General features: G+C 38.7%; 1 protein-coding gene and 1 long non-coding RNA gene across 7 annotated transcripts in view; one reads left to right on the forward strand and one right to left on the reverse strand.

Annotated features, from left to right (window-relative positions):
- The window catches only part of LOC114578307 (uncharacterized), a 41,920-nt gene extending 32,137 nt beyond the window's left edge, over positions 1-9,783 (reverse strand). The window contains exon 1 of the long non-coding RNA XR_009830791.1: positions 9,189-9,783. This is a non-coding gene — a long non-coding RNA (uncharacterized LOC114578307). The remainder of the gene's footprint in view (positions 1-9,188) is intronic.
- The window catches only part of LOC107995341 (nucleolar protein 4-like), a 95,041-nt gene that overhangs the window by 51,827 nt on the left and 21,331 nt on the right, over positions 1-21,883 (forward strand). For 2 of the 6 annotated variants that reach the window (XM_062078101.1, XM_062078102.1), the window contains exons 2-3: positions 3,397-3,451; positions 12,587-12,820. In XM_062078101.1, coding sequence (XP_061934085.1) covers positions 3,397-3,451; positions 12,587-12,820 — 289 coding nt within the window. Of the gene's footprint in view, positions 1-3,396; positions 3,452-5,234; positions 5,614-12,586; positions 12,821-21,883 lie in introns of those variants that run through there. The other 4 variants (XM_062078106.1, XM_062078105.1, XM_062078103.1 and 1 more) reach the window with 3 other exon arrangements.

Below are 21,883 nucleotides of genomic sequence, written 5' to 3' on the forward strand. Positions count from 1 at the left end.
CGCTTCCACTCGGCGAAGCGAGCTTTTGGATTACGTTGATATTATAGATTATGCGGGGAGGGGGGCAGCTCTCGCCTCCATCTTAAAAATTTTATGGAAACGAATGAGATTTTTTTTATTTAAATTCTATATATTTGGAGAGGAGAAAAAAAGAAGAATTTTCGTTTTAAAATTTTGTGGAAATAAGTAGACTTGGTTTAACCAGTTTAATTGCGTAAAGGAAATAATGAAGTCTACGTTATATCAGGAGATTGATACGAGGAAATTATTTGGAGAAATTGATAGTTAAGAAAAGAATTTCTTTCTTTCGAGTTTAATTCGTGACTAGTATGTATTAAAATAACTCGCACACAGCTACCCTTCGATATCGAGTTAATTATAATCACGGTAGAGCATCGATTATTCGAACCCAATGTTCGCCCCTATCCCCCCTCGTCGTCTTGGAACCAATTATAATTACATATTTTGCGCAGTGTATCAGGTTTCGAAACAGCGACACTCCAAGTATAATCCAAGTATAATGATTGTAATCCAAACTGTTCGATCAGCAACTTTTCCAAATCGTTTCTATCCCTATCAATTAACGCTCCATCGCACACGCACTTATATTTTTTCTTCTCACGAATAAACTAATAACCGCTCGATTTCCCAACACGTTTCCTATCACGATTCTAATTATACGAAAATAGGATCTTAATCGCGAGTGGCGGGAAAATTGAAATCGATTTAAATTGTAAAAACGGATTCGCCTCTCGTCGTGGATCGGTCAACCGGTTATGCTTATCGGTGATAGCGGACGAGTCGTGGAAAACAAACGAAAAGAGAAAAGAAGAAAATATTCGATTTATTTGATTTACAGTATCTGATTGCCGGTCTGGTTCATCGGGTACAAGTAAAATGGTAATGGGGGATGATTATATTGACTTCTTTATTTTGCGTATGAGAATCGAAGCTCGAATTATTCGTAATTATTCAAAAATTTTTAACGATAATTGCAAAGGAAAAATATAAATATTCGTCCTCTCCAGAAATAATATTCACTTAATTTTGATCCATAATCCGAATTAATTGAAGTTTAAAAATTCGAAATCAAGTTTTCCACCACCTTTTGGCGCCACCTGGCCGGGCCGGAAACGAAACAACCGATGCAACGGCTGCCACCTGTACTTATATTAAATTCTTAATGAAAGATTCTTAAAATAACCCGTATATCACCGAGGATGAAGCGAGTTGCGTCGGCCAATAAATTCCACCGATTATTAAAAGGCAGCCAAGCTTTTCCTTCCCGCGATCACGAGCGGAATGCGCGGGAGGATTGTAACGGTAGAATCTCCTCGAGGACGGTGTTTCGATCCTCTTGTTGGAACCGATCACAGAAACCGATGTCGCGATTTCTCAGGAAGCCTCGAACGATGTAAAATATCATCGGTCGAAGGAAGCTATTCGTGTCGATGATCCTTTCCTCTCCTTTTTTTTCCCCCTTTTCCCCTATTCTTCCGTTTTACGCTCCCCCCTCCCCTCTCAAGCAGCATTGTGCAATTCACGCGATACCAGGTAGGCGGAAAGATTTATCGCGCGCCGGTATCCGGTATATGGGTTAATGGATTCACCTTTTATTCGCGATCCCGACCATCAATTCGCCCATGTGATTTTCTACGCCCTTATGGTTAATATATATATATATTAACACGTTTAGCTCTCCTGTCGAGCACAGTCTTACGTATCTGGGCCGTGGAAGACGGAAGATTAATGAAAACAACGAAAGGAGGGGATCCTTTTTAATGTACACTTTTCGGTGCGGTATGCACGTCCTCCGCGACACAAAATTGCGGCCTGTATCAATTGGCCGTGCTCTCAGCGCGACGCGTACACCGGTCGACCTTCTGCAGTTGCAACACGAGACCTGACACAGATAGGAGAGTCCCTATCCCGGCCATGCCTTGCGAAACCGGCGAGCGCTCGCCTCGTTTCGTTCGAGGAGAGGACCGATCGATTCTGAGGTGGACAATTTTGAAAAGGAATTTTCAAATCATGCCATATACGAGCACGTGTGTATCATCCGAAATTACAGTCGTCGTTGCGGATTCAAAGAGATACGGTTTTTCCTCGAATAGATCCAATAGTTGTTTAAACATCATCACGCGGATTATCCACGGGCTTAATAATCGTATAACGGTCGTTACTCGCATTCAATATACATTCGAAGACCTGTATATCTCCCTTCCCGCGGACAAGCAAACACCACGAACGTGTTCTTTAAATACACACCCGTCCACTGTATACATTACTTGAAATAATCGTTTGTCAATATGCATAGATCATTCCTTAAATACCATAGACAACACTTATCCTCGCCGTGATATCGCAGACACCAAGTATCCGGCCAAGTACCATTACTCGAATTATTTAACCAACAACGATTACGTATACATATGGTCACTTTATATTCATTTTCGAACGCGTTTACCTACGAATTAGCCTCCAAATCGTATTATTTATTCGCCAATAATCCCCCCTCCCTTTCAAGAGCGGCGTATCGATCCTCGAGATTCTCGACGTGCCTCGATCTCCCACGGCACGTCGCCGAGCCGAGGCGTAAGTAATTTGCGTTCGGACGAACCGCAAGCCGCCGCCGCCAGCTCTCGATCCGGGACAATAAAGTCCACGGCCGTTCCGTGGGTGTACGGAAAGTACGGCTGTGTCGGTGAGTTTCGAGCGTGGCGCAATCGCGGACGAAGACAATCGCGATTCCGTGAAACGCGAGAGGCTCGCCTTCTACGATAGATTCTCGGATTTTTCGAGTTTTGAACGCTTTTCGCTTCCCTTTCTGCCCATCTCCCCTATCCTCGCCTGTTAGTTTTTTTTTGTTTTTTGAATTTATGGGAAATTTATTTCGTTCCTTGAACGCGTGAGAGGAGAAATATTATCGAGGTTGATAATTTAAGTGAGAGATTCAAGGGTGGTGGTTCTCGAACCCGCCGCCAGATGTCTCAGAAACTGTCACCTTCTCGCTTCCATCTTTTCGAAAAAAGGAAATAAATAAGTAAAATAAATAAATAAATTTGGAAAACTGTTTCTCTTCGAATTCACTATTTTATCTCGCTGCTACTGGTAGCGTGAATGGTAAAAACTCGAGTGCAATAAATATTATAAAACTTTTTTTCGCGAGGCGTGCATGGGTACGTTAAAATAGTGAATACCGCTTTATATTTCCTCGCCGCGTCCTCTCTTATTAAGAATTACGGTGGTGGTGGTGGTGGTGGTGCGAAAAGCACGCGGGGGCCGTTTGTGGGGAAAAAAGTTGAAAAGCTCTTTTGCACCTCTCGCGCGAGAAAATCGTTCGACAAGTGGCGGTGGTTGCACTGGCGCTAACGACGCGTTTGCATCTTGTTGCAGGAAAACATCTCGACCCCGGAGCCAGCCGACATATCCGAGGAGGATCACTACTCGAGTAAGCAAAACCTTTCATTACTCGTACACACGCACACACACACGCGCGCGCGCACACTCGCGGACCTTGTTGTTCTTCCATTCGTGTCGGAGGCGATCGCGGCCCGCGACGTTTTTTCATGTCACGCTCTTACTTATATACGCGTTGCGTAGAAAAATTGATTTGACGCGTAGAGACTTTTTGCCAGACAATTCTCCGCTCTAATTAATCGATTGCAATAATCTCTTTTGAATTCTGTTTATTCACATCGAAATACACACATATATATATATATATATATAAAATTGTTCGATATCAAATATTTTCGGTGTAACGTAAAACGTTAATCTATCTGGCGATTCTTCTTGACGATCAAAGAATAAATATTCAGAAACTGGGATTAATTTCGAAGGGGAACGTAGAATTTGAATTTTACTAAGTTTTATTAAATTTCCGAATGTACATATTTCGTGGTGTTAGAGTAGATATCGGTTTAACGCATGTATTAAACGCATGTATTATGCGTGTTTCACAAAAATTCTTATCCCGTATTTTGCCTCCTTCTCACGCATCATTTTAAGTAATAAAAGAAAAAATAAATACACGTATACAAATAAATCCACTGTAAATAATATCTACGTATTTATTTTTAACAACTTCAGTTTACCACACTAAATTGTTCAATGCAAAAACCGAACAAGCATAAATTCCCATCTTGCACCCAAACTATTCTATCCACCCCTCCCGTCTTTCCACTTTAAAAAGTACTCCTTAAGAGAGACCCAAGTGCGATATCGCCGCGATAAGCATTTTTAAAAAGAAATCACACCTCTCAAATTCCCGAATTGTCATCCGATACGAGACGAGGGTCTAACCCCTCTCATCCCCATGAAAAATCCGCGTCAAACCGGGGACGAATTAAAATCATTCTGACGCAAAGATCGACGAACTCTAGCCAGAGAGACGACGAATCGTTCAATTTGACGTTCGTTGTCCCCTTGCACGGGGTCAGGTCGGCGTCCATTTCGAGAATCTGACCCAAATCGTACACGATGGTGGCGTCGCGTTTCTGCATTATTGAACAGGCTGAATGATTTAGACGTCACGCCGTTCCCCGTCACCCGCCAACTTTATCCGGCTGCTAATAAATCTCTCCTTCTCCCTCCCTCTCTCTCTCTCTCCTCTCCTCTCTCTCTCTCTCTCTCCCGGTGCTTTCGTTCTGCCGCGACACGAGTACCCTTCTACGTGTCACTGCTAATTCTCCCGCTCGAACGAATCGACGCTGGAACTGGAGGGAAATCTCGAGTGCGGCGAGATACTCAGCCGATCATGGCTTCGTGATACGATCATGGGGGTGGAGAGATATCGATCCTCATAGGCGCTCCGGCTCACCCGTGACTCACTTTGTCTAGGTCTTCTCCGCTTCTATTTTTCTTCTCGCCTTTGTTTTTTTACGTTTTCCACGCTTCTTTCGCGAGTTTCCATCCGTCTCCCATTTGTTTATTTATATTTATTTCTAATTTTTTTTTACATCAACGATGTAATTTTGCAGGGAATGATCATTAATCCTGATTTATTTTGCGCATCTTTGATACTTTCTCTCTCTTTTTTTCTGCTACAAGGAGTCACCAAACTACTTGATTCAAGTAAATTTATTCCTCTCGCGAAAAGTAACGAACACGAATTCTTGCGTATCGGGTAAAAAAGGAGAGCGAGAGAGAGAGAGAGAGAGAGGTAGAGAGAGAAAAAGGAAAAATTCAGATATCGAATGTAACCAGACTCGTTAATGCAAAAGCAAAGAGACTTTTCTGACGCGTAATATCCTCGAGGGTTTAGCACCTGAGGTTGGCCGAAGTGTCAGTTTCATACAATCTGGGTAAACGATATCTCTAGGCAGTGTGTGAAACGCGGTTTTAGGTGAAAGAAGGCGTGGCCACTTTTATACATACATGTATACACATCAGGGTGGCTTTAAAATCTTGCAATCATTGTTGGTGAAAAACTTGTGTCACGAGTACACAGAGGGGAGAGGGAGGTATAATTGAAGATGCGCTTCGAATGGAACCAGATTTCTTTTTAACGTTCGCCCAGGAAGGAAACGTTTCCCCCTGATGCGCGCGAGAGAGGAAATTTTAATCCGTCCCAAAAAGGATATGCGACAAGAACGTATGCCCAAGAATCACGTATGTAAATCTATACGTATATGGATGGGTATCTTTGAAGTTCCCCATTAATTCAAGCAATCTCTTTTTTTTTTCTTTTTTTTTCTCAACGGTGTTCCTCAAAGGTTTGCATGAATATACAAGATACGGCAATAACGATGGTTCAATCTTGCATCGACTCTCTCTCTCGTCCCTTTTCCCTGCTAAAAAAAAACTAAGTCCAAACTCTCTGGAATAATCTTTCTCCTCTTCTGTCTTTCTTTCTTTCTTTTTTTTGTTCTTTTCTTTGGCGCCGAGTTTCATTTCCTACGAGATTGGGTGGTTTAAAATGCCGAAGATAGAGAGGGGGGTGAAAAAATTAAGAAAACGTTATAGTCAAAATTTGGATTACGATTCGATCATCTCATAATGAAATTTAGCAGACTGTTATAATATCACTCCGCGTTACAACGTGGTAAAAAAAAAAGTAAATCTTGATTGATATTTTATTTGTAGCAAAAAAAAAGAAAAAAAGAAAGAAATTTGTTTCAACCTGTGTTTCGAAGAGAAAGGACATTTCACGTGCACCGATTTATTATTATATGCCTAACCCTTTCAGGTATAGGTTGTTTTTTATGCCACGCATCAATATCGACAGATTATTTAAAGGGGTTGGGGTTGTTCGTAGCTTGAACACGCTTTTACTCTATTTATATAGACATAATGAAAAAAAAAAATAATAATAATAAAATAAAAGTAATTGTTTCATGGTTTAAATAATAAACGTACATCGCCGTTTTACCGATGTCACATTTAACGATATAACGTGTATAATTTCGAAGTTTCTTTTTTTTTTTTCGCGAGTGTCGATAGATTAATAAAATAGAAAACACCGTTCACGCAGAGAAAGACTGAAGAGATACTTAAGTGCACGTGTACTCGAACAGTTCGAAATCGATTCACTCGAAAACGAAGCCTTATGCCTTATTCGCGGATGTATATTATCAATAAGAGTGCATTCCGTATGAAGATCATCGTATATTCGATGCAAAACGCAGTTGGCTATTGGCAATTCGTGCTTACGTTTCTTCGATTCTCTTCGAGTACTTGTTCGTTTCATTAAATTAATCTCTACGAATTGTTTTTTTCGAAATTGTTTAAAAAAAAAAAAAATTGCTTGGATTATTCTATCAACCTTCTGGTATCTTCACACTGCATCTCTAGTGAAGAATTCACGATGGATCTATTTATTTATTTTTCAATGGAAATTGAAATTTTTAAAACTTGTAGAGTTTCGTACGCTTTATTGAGAATATTATAAAAATAAAGATAAAAAGCTGATCGGATAGAACAACTAGTGACATCTAACTAAATAAAAAGAGCGTATTATTTTTGGAACGATTACAATAATTACAATATTCTCGTTGCAAGATAAACTGATACATATATACCGATATAAAAATGAAATTCTTAAATATCTCTTAAACTTATAATAAACTTCTTGAAAAATTTACCAATATCGAATATCTTAATAATTAATTCTTTCTAAAAATTGTTCTCCTATTAATTACATTGTTACATAAGTAAATTTTACATAATGAAATTTATAATTCACTAGATATCTATCTCGCCAAAAAAATTAAATACCTAACGAACGATCAATCTTCCACGAGTATATTAAAAAAAAAAAAAAAATCAACGTAAAAGCGAGACGATTCGTACTCGTCACGAGTGTGCAACGTATTTATTAGCATGTACCGACACTTCAACCTCGTAATCTCGTTACCGCGGCCTCTTACATAAAAGAAATGCACTGGCGCGCGATGACGTTGCCTCGCGGTTCCAAGAAACGACCGATTAATCAGACGTGGATCTTCGCACCCATGCTGTCCTCCTTCGATGATCCCAAGGCATTTCGATCGGATAAAATTGTTCGTTAACGATCCCGTAAGAGTTATAATATTCCGCGCGATATTATACGATAAAAACATCTAACCTAACCTATCCAAGCGTTGCATTTTTCTCGCTTCTGCTTTGGATTGAAATTTTATTCTCGCGAAATTTCTCGAATTTAACAAATTTTTCGCCAAGTTTAAAAGTTGTTGATATTTAAGAATTGGAAATTTTCTTATTTTTTTTTTTTTTTTTTGTGTAAAAACTTAAAACTCTCGAAACTCGTAATTTAATTTAATATAACCTAATCAAGCGTTTCTCTTGTTTTCGTTCGTTGGATTGAAATGGGTTGAGTTTTAAAGTGAATAGAAAATAGATGGGTAATATAACGATAAATAACAATATTCTGTAATAACGACAAATGGGATAAAAATCTGTAAAATCAAAGCAAGAGTATGGCTTCCTTTTTGAAATTATTCCGATGAACAAACGTTTTTTATATCGAATATTTTAGGTTATTTTCTTCTCGAAAATAAATTTTGTGTCTTGTATACCGAGGTTCGAAATTTGCGCTTCAGGGATCTCTTCAGGCCTCGTTAACCACATCCAAACTTTACTTTGGTGTTCTAAGTTTGCAACGTTAACTGACGTGCATGACGACTAAAAAGATGATCAAATTCCAAGACAATGTTAGGATAGTACGTGAACTTAGTGACTTTGTGTTAATAAAAGCTCGGAATGATATTTATTGACAGTGACGGAGTGTCTAAAACGAGTAACCGTGCTTTTTTGATTATTTTTGGAACAAAGTTTATCAGAAATTACAGAGAATCGAATAGCAATCGTATAATAATCGAGTATATAATTATTTGAATAATTAATTTGTATATTAATGATTCAAATGATATAAAAAAAGAATTTTTTGTCATTGTAATAATCGATTCTAAAAAATTAAAAAAGTTCATGGTATTCTATTAATCGATGGGATTTAAAAATTCTATTGCACGTAATCGTGATATAGAAAAGATTATGGATTTCATTAATAATTAAATTAAATAATATAATAACATAATGAAACGTTACGAGTTTCCACACTTTGAATAGAGCCTTGTTGATTACTTGATTTAGCATACAGTTTTATTTGAAACATTTCATCGTACATAATTGTATTCAATTTCGTTTTTACACACAATGATTTTCTTTAATAAAAGGAACAGGAAACACGATGGATTCATGGATCGGATTAATTGTATTTATAATTTCATTATGGGTTAATTAAACGTAATTGCGTTTGAGATATTTGTATGGTTACAATTTTATAATTACGATATATGTTTAATATACGAAATACGAATCCCTCATTTTATGAATTTTATAACACTCTTAAAAATTTAACATATTCAAATTTAATTGGTGAAAATAAAAAAATATATCTACATTTAAATATTTTTAATTTGTATATTTAGTTGCACTAACAAGGAAATACCAGTGAACGATACACGATACGTCAATTTCGTACACGACAATCAAACCTAACCTAAATCAGTCCTCTTATTCCTTCTATTTAAAATCTTTTAAATTTAGCGAGAAAATAGTTTAAATAAAAGCTATATTTCTAAAGAATTATAAATCTATGGAAAGAACGAACAAATAATACGACGGAATTCTCAAATAACCTAAAATTCTCGAAACTTGCAACGATACGAAATTTTATTATTACTCACCAATCTCTGATGTTTTCTCATTTCGTAGAAGAATTATTTTGCATTTTAACTCGATTAATAATCCCTCACTGATAAACTATTCGTTCACTCAACTACAAATAGAATTTTTTACTCGTTTTACGTGTCACTATATACTACGCAGTTACGTTTTAACGAGTAATACTGATCGTCCAAATCTCGATACGCGTACCTATCGATTGTTACCCGAGTTCGACTATCGAAGCGAAGTAACTAATTTCACGGTTGGCTCGACGTAGTCTCGCCAAAAAATTTCTTCAACGAGAAATTCTCGATGGAACTTGTTGCGAGTAAACTCGCCTTCGAACGCGAGAAAAATCTTTATCCACGCGAGACGGCGAGAGATCGATAATCGAGCGTGTGCATGATCGAGATACAGCTCGTATTCATCGGCCATGAGGTTTTAATTGACACTCGACTGTCGCATTTCTCCGTCACGTTTCATCACATTTTAGTAGTGCTTCATTTTTATCCATTTATTCTTTTTTTCTTCTTGATTTTCGTTGATTGAAGAATAAGAGAAATGAGCGTGGAAATTTCATAAGAATTGTGTTTGGTGTTTTTTTTAATTCTTTGATTCTTGACATTTAAGGATGAATAAGGTTAGAATTGTTAAAAAGTATTTGTACATATTCTAATTTTATGATTAAGTGATTTTTTTTATTACATTTTATTCTCATAGTGTTATTCTCATATAATTATACATGAAGATACTAGTAAATGATATGAAATTAAAATATATACATTGTATTTTAAATAATAAGATCAAACGAATGAGATGCATGAAATTTTGTGAGACACATTGAGTGTATGATATAGGTTAGAGCACATTATTATTTAAAAATATTAAAAATTCTATTTTCAATGAGACTTTAGCATTTGATATAAATTTACTTGCTCGTATTTTTTATTTTTTGATAAATATACATTATAACCTCTTAAAATCATTCATCTTTTTCACGATCATACACCAATTTTTCTAAAATATTAAATTTCCTCCGTTATCGCATATCATACTAAACACGTATCTAATCATATTAAAACTTTTTTTTAGAAAAATTAATACCGAAATTTAAGGTTAAATTTTTTTCTCTTTTAAATTTAATATTATTTTCTCCACAATCAAATTTCTCTACAAACTTTTACCACGCGTAATCGACTATTTTACGCGTCACGAAATCCAAATTCCAAAACTACAATTCCTCTCGAAAATCCGATCGAAAACAATCGAACACACACACACGCACACACACCCACACGCACGCACGCACAAAAAAAAGAAAAACAAAAGAGAAAAGAAAAAATAAAAGTCACGCGTGAAATTGCTCGGAATCATACGCATTGTTCTGAGAGCAAAAATATTCCACGAAACGCCTTCGCTGTTCGTCCAAACACAACACGGTCGTTCTTTGTTCGCGACTGAAAACGAACTCTCGCGCGTTTGTACGTGTACTACGTCCGTGTATACAAACGCGCGTGTACCTGTTGGATGTCGATCGAATGAAAATCCTGAAAACGCGGCACAGTTCGTGCGCGATCGGTGACGAAACTGTTAACGTGGCTTGATTTTCGCGCGAATGAGCTCGAGAATTCGTCGTATGCCGGAGAATTTCGATGGTTAGGACCTGTTGCGCACGTTGAAACACGTTCGATGGGGAAACACGGGGTGGGGTGTGCACCGTCGATCGACCGAGAAACGAATCGACCTAGACGCCGCCAAGGAATTCTCGAGCGAGAAAAACTTTGTTAAATACTTAACACGTTCCGCTGCTAATAGGATTTTCATTACCTGCGATGCTGTGTATACTGGGTGAGCCATGAAAGCGGGATATACGTTTTGTATATTTTGGATCGGTGTAAGAATATTTTTTGGAAATATATATTATAGAATCTTCATTTCGATGATTGTTAAGCATCTCTCCCCCCTCCCCATGCATGATACAATTATCGGTTAATTTTAATTTTCGAAATACTTGCAATAAACGATCGTTTATCAATCAAAATCCATGAAGGTGTTATCCCATTAATCGAATATTTTTTTTAATTTTTTCTACTATGGTGGAAATAAAAAATAAATCATTCATAAGTAATAAATAAATAAATAAATTGCGTTAAAGATAAAGAGTAATAAAATATTATTCCGTGATTATAGAATTATATTTTTAAGAAGAATTACATTGCGCGCGTAATCGTTGATAACCATTATCAAGAGCGCGCAAAATGAACGAGTTATCGATTACGGAATCATTAGTTGTTTTCGTTGAAAATAATTCATTGAAGAATTTTTTTTTTCTATTTGTTAACTTTTAATAATCTGCTTTCCATTCAGCTTATTAGAATAAATCTCGAACGAATGAAACGAATATCTTAATCAGTTTCCGACTAAAACATTGAGATTTGCAACTTATTATATTATAACAGTAATAAAATAAATAATGAATTGAAGATTAAGTGGCGGAGATTACTAATATTCCATCAATTTGTAACATTCATATCATTCTAGTAGTAGTAGCTTGTACGTATTTTAAATATTGTATCTCTATTTGTTAAAAATTCAATTTTTCTGAATATTTTCTATGCCATTTTATTGCTAATCATTGATTAATAAAAAAAAATTTATTCACAGTGTCATGAAATTTGTTTTTGATCAATACATCTCTTGAAAATCACCTAATTCGTTCATCTAATCCAAGCACAAAGATATTTTTTGATATGACAAATATTCTCACAAATATTCCTTCAAACAAAATAACAAAGAGAAATTATATTTCCCGATAAGTATTAGTATTCGTATAGCACAATTAATAAATAATTGAATAATTTCATCGAAACAATTCCTAAATATACAAGGTGTTCGATTCTTCAGGTGTGAAACAAAAATTTAAGGAGTGGTACTTCAAGTAATAAAATAAGACGAAAATCAAGAATAAAGAAAAAAAACAAGGTCGAAAATGAAATTCTTTTATTCTTGATTTTTGCTCGAAGAATCACCCTCTAAATTTTGAAACACCTGCATATACTGTCTTCTTCTTCTTTTTCTTTTTTTTTTTTTTTTTACAATATCCTATCTAGCATTTTTGTTTCTTTCACAACTTAGATTCAAATATTTTTAGGTCCCTTCTGTTTTGTACGAATATAAAATATTCTAATAATTCGGAGAAAAAAAGAAAAGTTTTACCGTAAATACTGGAAATACTGGATAGGATATTTCAGTTAAGGAAGATAGCACAGTTGAACACGTTACGTAAACGTACTCTGCATATGTGCTTGCAAGTGTTTAACACCAAGAGTGGTCGTAAAGAGACTCACCCCCCACCATCGGCACCAACCACCGTGTTAATCATCACCCTGAGACCAATTGGCACTTTTAATTTCGGCAGGCGCGCTCATGAAAGACGCGGATAAGCTGAAGCTGATGCTGCTCGCGTGGAATTATAATCTTCAACAGCAGGCTCAGGCTCAGGCCCAGGCCCAGGCACAGGCCCAGGCCGCCAACGCGGCCCTCTCGCCAAATAACTCCTCGACAACCACGGCCACCACCGTTGGCACACCTGTAACCAGCCAATCAGCCATATCCACGGCAAACAACACCATTAACAACTCCACACTTACAGGTAAACACCTTATTTCATCGACCGTGAACGAACGTGAGCTTCCAATCGTTTTTTCCAAGTTTTTCTTTTTTTTTTCTATATATATTTACATGAAAGAAAAAGGGGGAAAAAATTTTCTTGAAAGAGAGAGCGCAGGATTTTTTTTCTATTTGCTTGGGGGGGTCACTTCAACGTTGGGTTGCACAGATTCCAAGTTTTGGGATTGTGGAAGTCGATCAGTTTTTTTTACCGCTTCTCTTCGAGGAAGTAAAGAGACGACTTTTGATTATACGTTTATTAGCATGAATAGAGGAAGTTGGTTTTTTTGGTATTGGTATAGCATTGTTGTCACGTGTACTTGTTTCTTCCTTTTTTTACGTACATATATATATATATATATAATTTTGAACGATTAATTAAAGGAATCGAAGCTAAGTGTTGATAAAATTGGACTAATCCCTGGCGCAAAGATCTAGAAATTCGATTATTTACGGAGGAGGAGAAGAGAATAAATATTGGAATATGCGTTTTCTATCTCGAGCCACGAGTTATCCGAAAGATAAGGATCAGAAGGAAAATACGGTTTAATTCCAGTTCGATGACGGAATCGTATCCTGATCTGAAAAGGATCCCGCTAGGAGGCTGCGCGTAAACACGGAGACTTCAATGCTCGAGTTTCGCGTCCTTCTGCGGCGGCCGGTGAATTGCAGGTTTCGCGGGGCCAAGGTGTACCGGGTATTTAGCTCGCGCGAGTTTTGTCGTGGTTTTACGTGACTAATGGATTGTCGTTTCGTGACGTGCCGCGCAGGAAATCCAGAGCCTTCTTTGGCCCGTGAAATCGACCGCTTTCGAACCGCCGCCTCTCTCCTTTAGTCGAACGTGATTAAACGCCGCTAATTAATCGCCTCATTCGTCATCTCGCCTACTCTCGCCTACTCTCTTTGTGTGCGGAGAAATTTGATTTTTTTTTTTAACTTATCTCGCTTTTCGAATGTTTCAGAAAACGTAGTGATTTTTTTTTTTTTAAGGACGTAGATAAGATACAGGAATTGAGTTTAGTTTTCGTAAAAGACGGAGATGCATTAACATTAAGACGAAATTGGGTTGATTGATTAGATATCCATATTGTTGGAAACGATCGTCAGCGCCGCCTTGCGCAATAATCTTTTAACTAGTAATAAATTGACAAGTTATTAAGCCTCTATCTTATTAGCTTCACACTGTAACAGTTCTCTGACAAATATTTATGATTTATGATTCTCTTATAAAGCATTATTCGTCTCGTTATAAAAATTGAGAATGGCAAAATTAATTAGCAAGGATGACATTAATCCTGACGATCCCCATAACTCGAATCCCCTCAAATTGAATATTACGTAGCAAATTTTTCCTCGTAAAATTTTACTTTCACGTTAAATTTTTATTACACCTGGAATGTCAAGTTTAAAAGAAACTCTTTTATGGAAAATCTAAAAAAAAGAAATCTTGGAGAAAATCGATTCTTATTCAATCGAATTCAAGAAATTACCCCCTCCAATCGCCTCTCTCTTCCTCTCTGATTATTACCATTGCAACCGTTTCCTTCTTGACGCGCATACGAAGGGATTATCGAACAAGCATAAACATACAGGAACGAATATTTCTTTCGACTCGACGCGTATTCGGTTCGTAGAGACACGGCCCAGTGATTCGTAGTTCTCGCAAATCCCTATCCTCGTTCCACGAGAACAGGAACAAATCGCGGATATCCGACAACTCAGGGATACTTGGAGATATAGAAACGGTGTGAAAGAGAGAGAGAGAGAGAGAGAGAATGGCTCTCGATCAAGGCATGGCTCGAGGATTGAAATCGTTCATTCGGATATTTTTCGCGCTGGAAATGTGTCGTTTCATCGTACGATGGAATTGATCGATTAATATTGGAAATATGTTACGAAGATTCGTGAGATTAACCGGTTTCGATCGGTGTGATGTTTCATGCTGGATTATTTCGAGAATTCTCGACGCCTGGAAAATCGTGGCGAATTCGGATGAAAGAGATAATGTGTCTATACGTGTATTTTTTCTTTTTTTTTTTTTTTTTTTTGAAATTATTCGTCAAAATTAATTCTTTCCCCCTTCCGTTTCGTTATTTGTGCGATTTTAATAGAATTTTAGCTTTTTATTCTTCCTTTTTTTTCTATTTCTATTACATATTATTATTTTTTAGTGTCAAAGAAATTTGCTTCTACGTTATTTCATTCTCAAGCATAATAAAAACTGTGCTTTTGCGTAGCTGGAGGACAGGTTTGAACTAATTGAATTATCAAATAATCGTCAACCAATTATTCCTTCGTACAGATCACCTCCAATTTAATTTATCGGATAATATGTATACAACCAGACTTAACGAGGCAACACGTTATTTTATCTTTCTCAGATAGAATCAATTTTCGTATAAAAGGTATAAAAATTCCTGTCTAACGTGTTCTGACACGCGATACAAATTTCAAAGAAAGAAAGAAAAAAAAAAAGGAAAAAAATTACGATACGAAATCACGATAATTTACGTTTATTACACGTTATGGGACAAATTTCTATCCGACTGTGTTACATACGCGGCATGTGTATTTTCTTAAATGACGCCCGTTCGATGAATATCCAGTTATTTCAAGCACTCGGTTAGGTGAGCAACCATTCCTTATCTCCTCATTCAAGGTGGCAAGTATTGATACAACCTGTGTACAAGCGTTAAAAACCCATTCGGATACTTTGCCGTGTACACGCATAGTGATCTTATCACATCAAAACATCGGATACCCGGTTTTCTTCTTATACCGCAAGAAGAATGGATCGATTCAGATATCCCCTCTCCGTTTCCTACCTATGTCGAATTAGACATTGAACTCGAAATGCATGCCCTTTCTCTTTTTCCATTGCCGCACAATCCGAATCAATGAATGCATCGAATTGAACCCAATTGTTGCACTCTCTTCCCGAATAATAAAACGCAAGAAACATATTAAACCGCTTTAAAAATTATTATTATCCCCTTCGAACGATGTTGCCTACCGAAAATTGCCAGGATAAAAAGACGCGAAGAATTTTCCAAAGGAAAATTATACGACGACCAGTAGCCCTTCCTCTCCTCCGCCATAACGAAAGGGTTGAATCGTCATCGTCATCGTCCCACGCCGTACGTACGCACGAGAGAAAGAGATCCTCCTTTTCCTTTCTCCTTTTTCGTCGACCACTCCCGGACCGGGTTCAGTTAGGCGAGGTTGCGGAAGGATAATTCACCGTTGCCCTCTCCCCTCCCCTCCCTCCCCCTTCCCTCCTCCCTCCCCCCTCGACCAGCCCGGCGGCGGCCGTTTCGCGAAACTGGTTTCGAACCGGGTCCTCCGCGTTGTCTCGGACCAGGCCGTTGCGTAACGAACCAGCCCGACGAACACGCGATGGTACGCGGACAAAGCCGAAGGATCGTCTCCCCTCCCCACCACAGCTCGCGCCTCCTTCCCCCACCCTGCCGGCCCGCCTCGTAACAAGCGGCGACGATGACCAGAGTGCGCGGATCGTGCGTTTCATCGTGGGTAAAGGGACTCGCAACACCGACACTCCTGTCCCCGGACGCGCGTTTCGCAAATCGATTTCGCGATAAACACGCGCGGCGGCGGCGGACGCCGCTTTACGATCGCCGCGGAAAATTTGCCGGGGAAAATGGCCGACGATATTTTATACCGGTTTACCGGTGTTCCGCCCCACCACTCTCTCCCTGTCCCTCTTCTCTTTCTCTCTCTGCCTCTCTTTCTCCGTCCGTCCTCCCGGTTCTGGCACGCCGGCGTTTGCAGCCGCGCCACAGGTTTGGGACACGGGGGTGTCGTGCGTTAATTGAAATGTTTATCGCGCTTCGGGGATTCGATGGGGAGGGAGTGTGTTTGTTTGGTTTGGGCATGGAAATTTTTAAGATTCAGTTTGATCTGCTCGTTCTTTCAATAGTGGCCTTCGTTCGATGGCACGAATGGCGAAGCGGAAGAATGAAAATTTAGGAATTAGCGTGGAAAAAGTTAATCAACGGTATCCTGTTTCAGCGTGGGCGCGCCGACATGAATAAAGCCATTAACGGTGGATAGAATTCGAAAACGGTAGCCGGGGAGATAAATCATTTTTTGTATCCCAATAAAACATCTCTTGAGGAACGATATATCTTGCGGGTGAATTCTTTCCAAGAAAGCTTCTCCCTCTCGTCTTGACGTCGAAGGAACAACACGAGAGAAGACGGGGAATAAATCTTCGTCCCGTCATCGCGCGTACGGTTATCGAGATTTTTAATCAGTTAATATACTCCTTAGGATGCTCAAGTTGTTCCTTAACGGTAAAGAATCTTTCCACGGCGATGTTCGCCAAAGAGGACACGTACGCTGCACGGTTGATGGCTTGGTGTCGTGCCGATGGCCGATGCTGATTTTACATAACAAAAGTGATTTTCTCTTACGGCCACTCGGTTTCTTTGAAACCGACTAAACCGCTTCCATGTATCTTCGCTTAATTTTGTCGAGGCGAATCGATCCAATTCCCCCCTCGCTCGATATTTTCTAAATTTACTAAAATCTTTCTTTATTCGCACTTTTTGTATCTTTAACGATTCATTGAAAAATTGTCGAGGATATTAACGTTATAAAAAAAAAAAAAAAGAAAATGGACTAACTCGAAAACCTCTTCTCAATGAAGATAATCGTTTCACGCTCCAAAGGATTTATTAATGTCTTTGGATAAAAATGAATTTCAGCATTGGTCTCGGGAGAAAGGGGAAGTCATTGATCATTAAGGAAAAGTTCGTTCTTCTTCTTCTTTTTTTTTTTGCATTATTGGAAGGTGGAAAAATTATTTTAAGTTTTTATTAAATATCGTTGACCAATCGAGAAAGATTTGCTCCATTCTTTTTTTACTTTATACTTTTACAAGAAGTATGAATTCTCATTGTCAATGTTTCAGAAAAAAATCTCATAAAAAATTCTTCATAAAAATCCCCCCGTTTCCTTTCTCCTTTCTCTCTTCTCCTTATTATATTTTTCATATACCTTTACGGAAACGTGAATTCTCTCCATTCATCAAGTATCATTGACCATTTAAAGAAGATTCGTTCCTTTCCTTCCTCTCTTTTTTTTATATATATATCTTTCTACAGAGAAAGATGAATTCACACTCGAGTCGAAGTTTTCGTGAAATCTCGACCGAGGCCATTGAGGCCAGGTTTCATCCTTTTCCTTTATCTCTTATCCCCTCCTCTCCTCTCTTCCATCTTTCATATTTCTCTTCCTTTCTTTTTTATACATTTTCGCGGAAAGGCGAATTCTCGCAGGAAGATCCAAAAGATAGATATATACGGGATAGCCACGAAGGTTGCGAAACGAAAGAGTACGTAGCTCGCCGTACACATCATTTTCCATCGCGATCTTTTCAACACTTTTCAAGACGGCGGAATGGCCGAAGCGTTTTATCGGGAAATCGATTTTGCGAAACCGTGCCTCGTAGGCGAACCTCGTGACAAAGGATAGTCGAAGCTGTTATGTAAATTGATTAATCGGCCAAAGAAATCTGTTCCTCCATCATCATCGTGTACATTGCTTTGGTTTGTCTTCGTACGCGTGGAGATATTTTAAGAAATTGAGTTTTTTCGAGAGAAGAAAAACTGCCCGTTTTCTAGTTATATTTAATCATACGTCGAAAGGGAAAATTTGAAATAAAAATTCATCTTGCGAGTCGAGTTGCGTAATAACAGGGAAACGTGTTTTATTATGTCAAAACGAGGAGAGAAATCGAATTTCCGTCACGAGACTGCAAAGGGTTAACGCGTCGAATGTTATAGGGGTCACTAGTGACCAGACTTACCGATGGAGCCATGTAACTAAAAATGTAGAAATTGATCGAAAAATTTATGTATAATCGTGATCATTATTCGATACGCTTAACATTTTTGAATAAAATAGTAAATACAACTTGAAATTCAACTTTTATAATATAATATATATTAAAGTAAACGAGATAAAATACATGGTAATTAACGATTGATAATTATCTATGAAAAAATATCCCGTATTTTTCTAAATTTCCACTCGATAGAACCAGATGCCTCATTGTCATTCTAATTTCTATTTATACTACTTGCATCTACTCTCATAGACAGTTTCTAATTACGTTTCTTAACGAAAAACGAAAAAAAAGTTTTCTCATCTAATAATTTTCGCACTTAACAGGATTTATTTTAACCTTTGGTTGATTTAGAAACAAGTACGAGAGGATAGAATGAATTAAAGATGCGGAATAAATTTATTCATTGAAGGAGTCTTGTCTTTGAGAAGAGTGGTTTACGCGATCGGTGGATATACGTCTTCGACGGGAACGCCATTCAACTTGACGTAGTAATAATATTCGTTGAAATGTTATCACCGTATTCCTGTTCTGCTAATCCATAGACTTTCAATGTTCAAACAAGTTAATTAAATAATGAGCGAACGTGGACATGGCAAACAAATTCTTGTAAACAAAAATTTCTCACCTTTTCTCTCTCTCTCTCTCTCGTTTCAAGCAACATAATATTTATTTTTATTGATGATTTGAGAATAGAAAAAAACACTCTGTCCTCCGAAAATTCTTAATCCAATCCTCCATCCCTTTATTTCATTTTTTTTCATTTTCGATTAAAATAATAAATCGCTTAGATTATTTCCACAAAATCTCCAGATTTATACTTTATTTAAAAAAAAAAAAATAGAGTTCTCTCAACAATTTCCACTTCGGTCGAGTCACATTGCGATTAGCATTATTGCGAGAGATATCATTTTCGCGATCCTCCTCTCTCTTCTCGCCGCGAATTTTCATCTTTTCGAAGGTGAGTAGCGCGTTCGTGATTCGAAATCTCGAATCTTCGTTTCGCAGAAGCGCGCGGCCGACGACACCGATAAACAATCTTTCGCTTTAATGGCCGGTGACATTTACGAAAGCGACGGCGAAGAAACGCCTGTTGCGAGGTGGATCGTGCGATTTTCTCGTATGGTTATTAGCTCGGTTGCCACGGATACTTTCTTTCTCCTCTCGTGCCGTGTCGCCAGCCGATTTTCGGATAAGATAAGATCCTCCGCGCATCCGAATCTTTTGCTCTCACTGCGTATTCCGTATCGCTGCAATTTTTAGGAGAGATTGCGCACAAAAATTTCTTTCACATTTGCGATAAATATATATATATATTTTGAATTGGTGGATTTTATTTTTTCGTAGAAACGAATTTTAAAAGAGCAAATTTTCTGCATCGATGCAACGCGTAGCATAACACCTATGGATAATTTGAATCAGAATGAAACAGTCCGTGTAACAAGCCAATTCTCGTTCTAGACACATTGAAATAAGATATGAAAATGATATCATTACCATTATGCACTAGCAGAGAAAGTGTTGCCAGACTGTTTAGTATTCAGAACAGATGCTTGACAATTTACAAGACAGTTCTGAACGACCATGCAACAAATTGATTGATCTTTGAAAATTGTCCAAATTTTTTCAAACTTATCAATTGATATTATAAATTTACCAATCTCAGAGAAAACGTATTCCAATTTTCGTAATATTCGTAGTTAATTCGGAAAGTAATTTCGTTTTTCCGAGACGAAATGAATTCAACAAATTCAATCTCGAGTTGTTATTCGTCGATTTCCTTCAGTCGATGCCTTTATTTTGCCTTTGTCAATTTCGACTGGTCAGAACGTGGCGCATCTTTAATATCTTTAAAAATATGTTCCTTTCGTTATCACACAATGACAAACGCGAGCACATAGAATCGAAATTTTCCTTACATGAACAAACCTCAATGAAACAACTCTCAAAATACATGATATAAACAGGTATGAAGTTGGCTGGACAAACGTGCAACTAGCGACACTCGTGTGAAAAAACGGAATTACTTTCCGGACAACCAAATATGTACCGTATAACCTAATTCGTGTAAACTCGATAATTGATCCTCGATTCGAAAAAATCGAAAAATCAGAGGGGAAAGAGCCTACCCCACCCCACATCCCCACTCCACCCCGCGTGAACGCGCGTGTATCTCTGGCCGCGAGCATACCCGTTAAAATCCACGACATCCTCTCCGATCCCATGCCCCCGGCGTGTTCCAACGCTATACCCAACTATTCCTGCCGTGTATCGTTCGGTGAACGAGATAAAACACACACACGCGCGCGCTCGTCCCCTCTCTCCCTCTTCCTCTGCCCCTGGTACATAGTTGGCGCGCTGGTATTCATAGGCGGAACGGTGGGGCCCGTGGGCGTGCGCCAGCTCGTCCGTGAATTTTGTTGCACAGGCCACGCATGTGGCTCGGTTTACGAGAGAGGTAGAAAAAGAGGAAGTCGCCAGGGCCGGGTATTAGTTTCCTTTTGCGGGAGCAGAAGCGGTTGAAAGAACGAAAGATGGGATGGGAGGGGTGGCGAGTGATTTCAGGTTCAGCCGCTGTGCGAAACCTCTCCTCCCGGGGTTGAGGAACGAACGGTGCCTGGTAGTAGTGGGATTGGGATTGGCAACCGGCTCTCTAGCGGAGGCTAGCCTCCCCTGCTCCCCTCCCCTCCCGCTCAATTCTTTTGCAACGCCGGCTGGCATCCGCTCGGCCGCAGCCCAGGAACCCTACGGTAGTAGTACCGTAGCAGTACCCTGCCTTCTTCTTACGTGTGTCGTTACGTGCGTGTGCGTGCGTGTGTCGCGTGCGTGCACGGGAAGGCTCGAGTCGCGGGACAGGTAGAGGTGGGCTCACTTGAAGAAGAAGAAGCGAGAGATTGGGCGGAGTGTGTTAATCTCTCGCGTGAATTCCGAAGTCGTCCAGGATATTTTTCCTTTTTTCTCCTTTTCCACTTGCCTCTGAATCTCGAGTCGATCTGACCTTCTTTTCCTTTCTTAACCAGATCCCTTCGATTCGGACACGTGAATACGTTTCTCCGAGTCGATCATTTGCACGATCATCGGTGTACGGGAAACGTTGGATAGAAGAGGCTCGAGAGAAGAGAGTTTGCGGAGCGCAACAATGGGATCCGAACGAAAGCCAGGGAAGGAAACCTTCCC

This window comes from Apis cerana, linkage group LG8 (genome assembly GCF_029169275.1).
Source record: "Apis cerana isolate GH-2021 linkage group LG8, AcerK_1.0, whole genome shotgun sequence".
Taxonomy (NCBI): Eukaryota; Metazoa; Arthropoda; class Insecta; order Hymenoptera; family Apidae; genus Apis; species Apis cerana.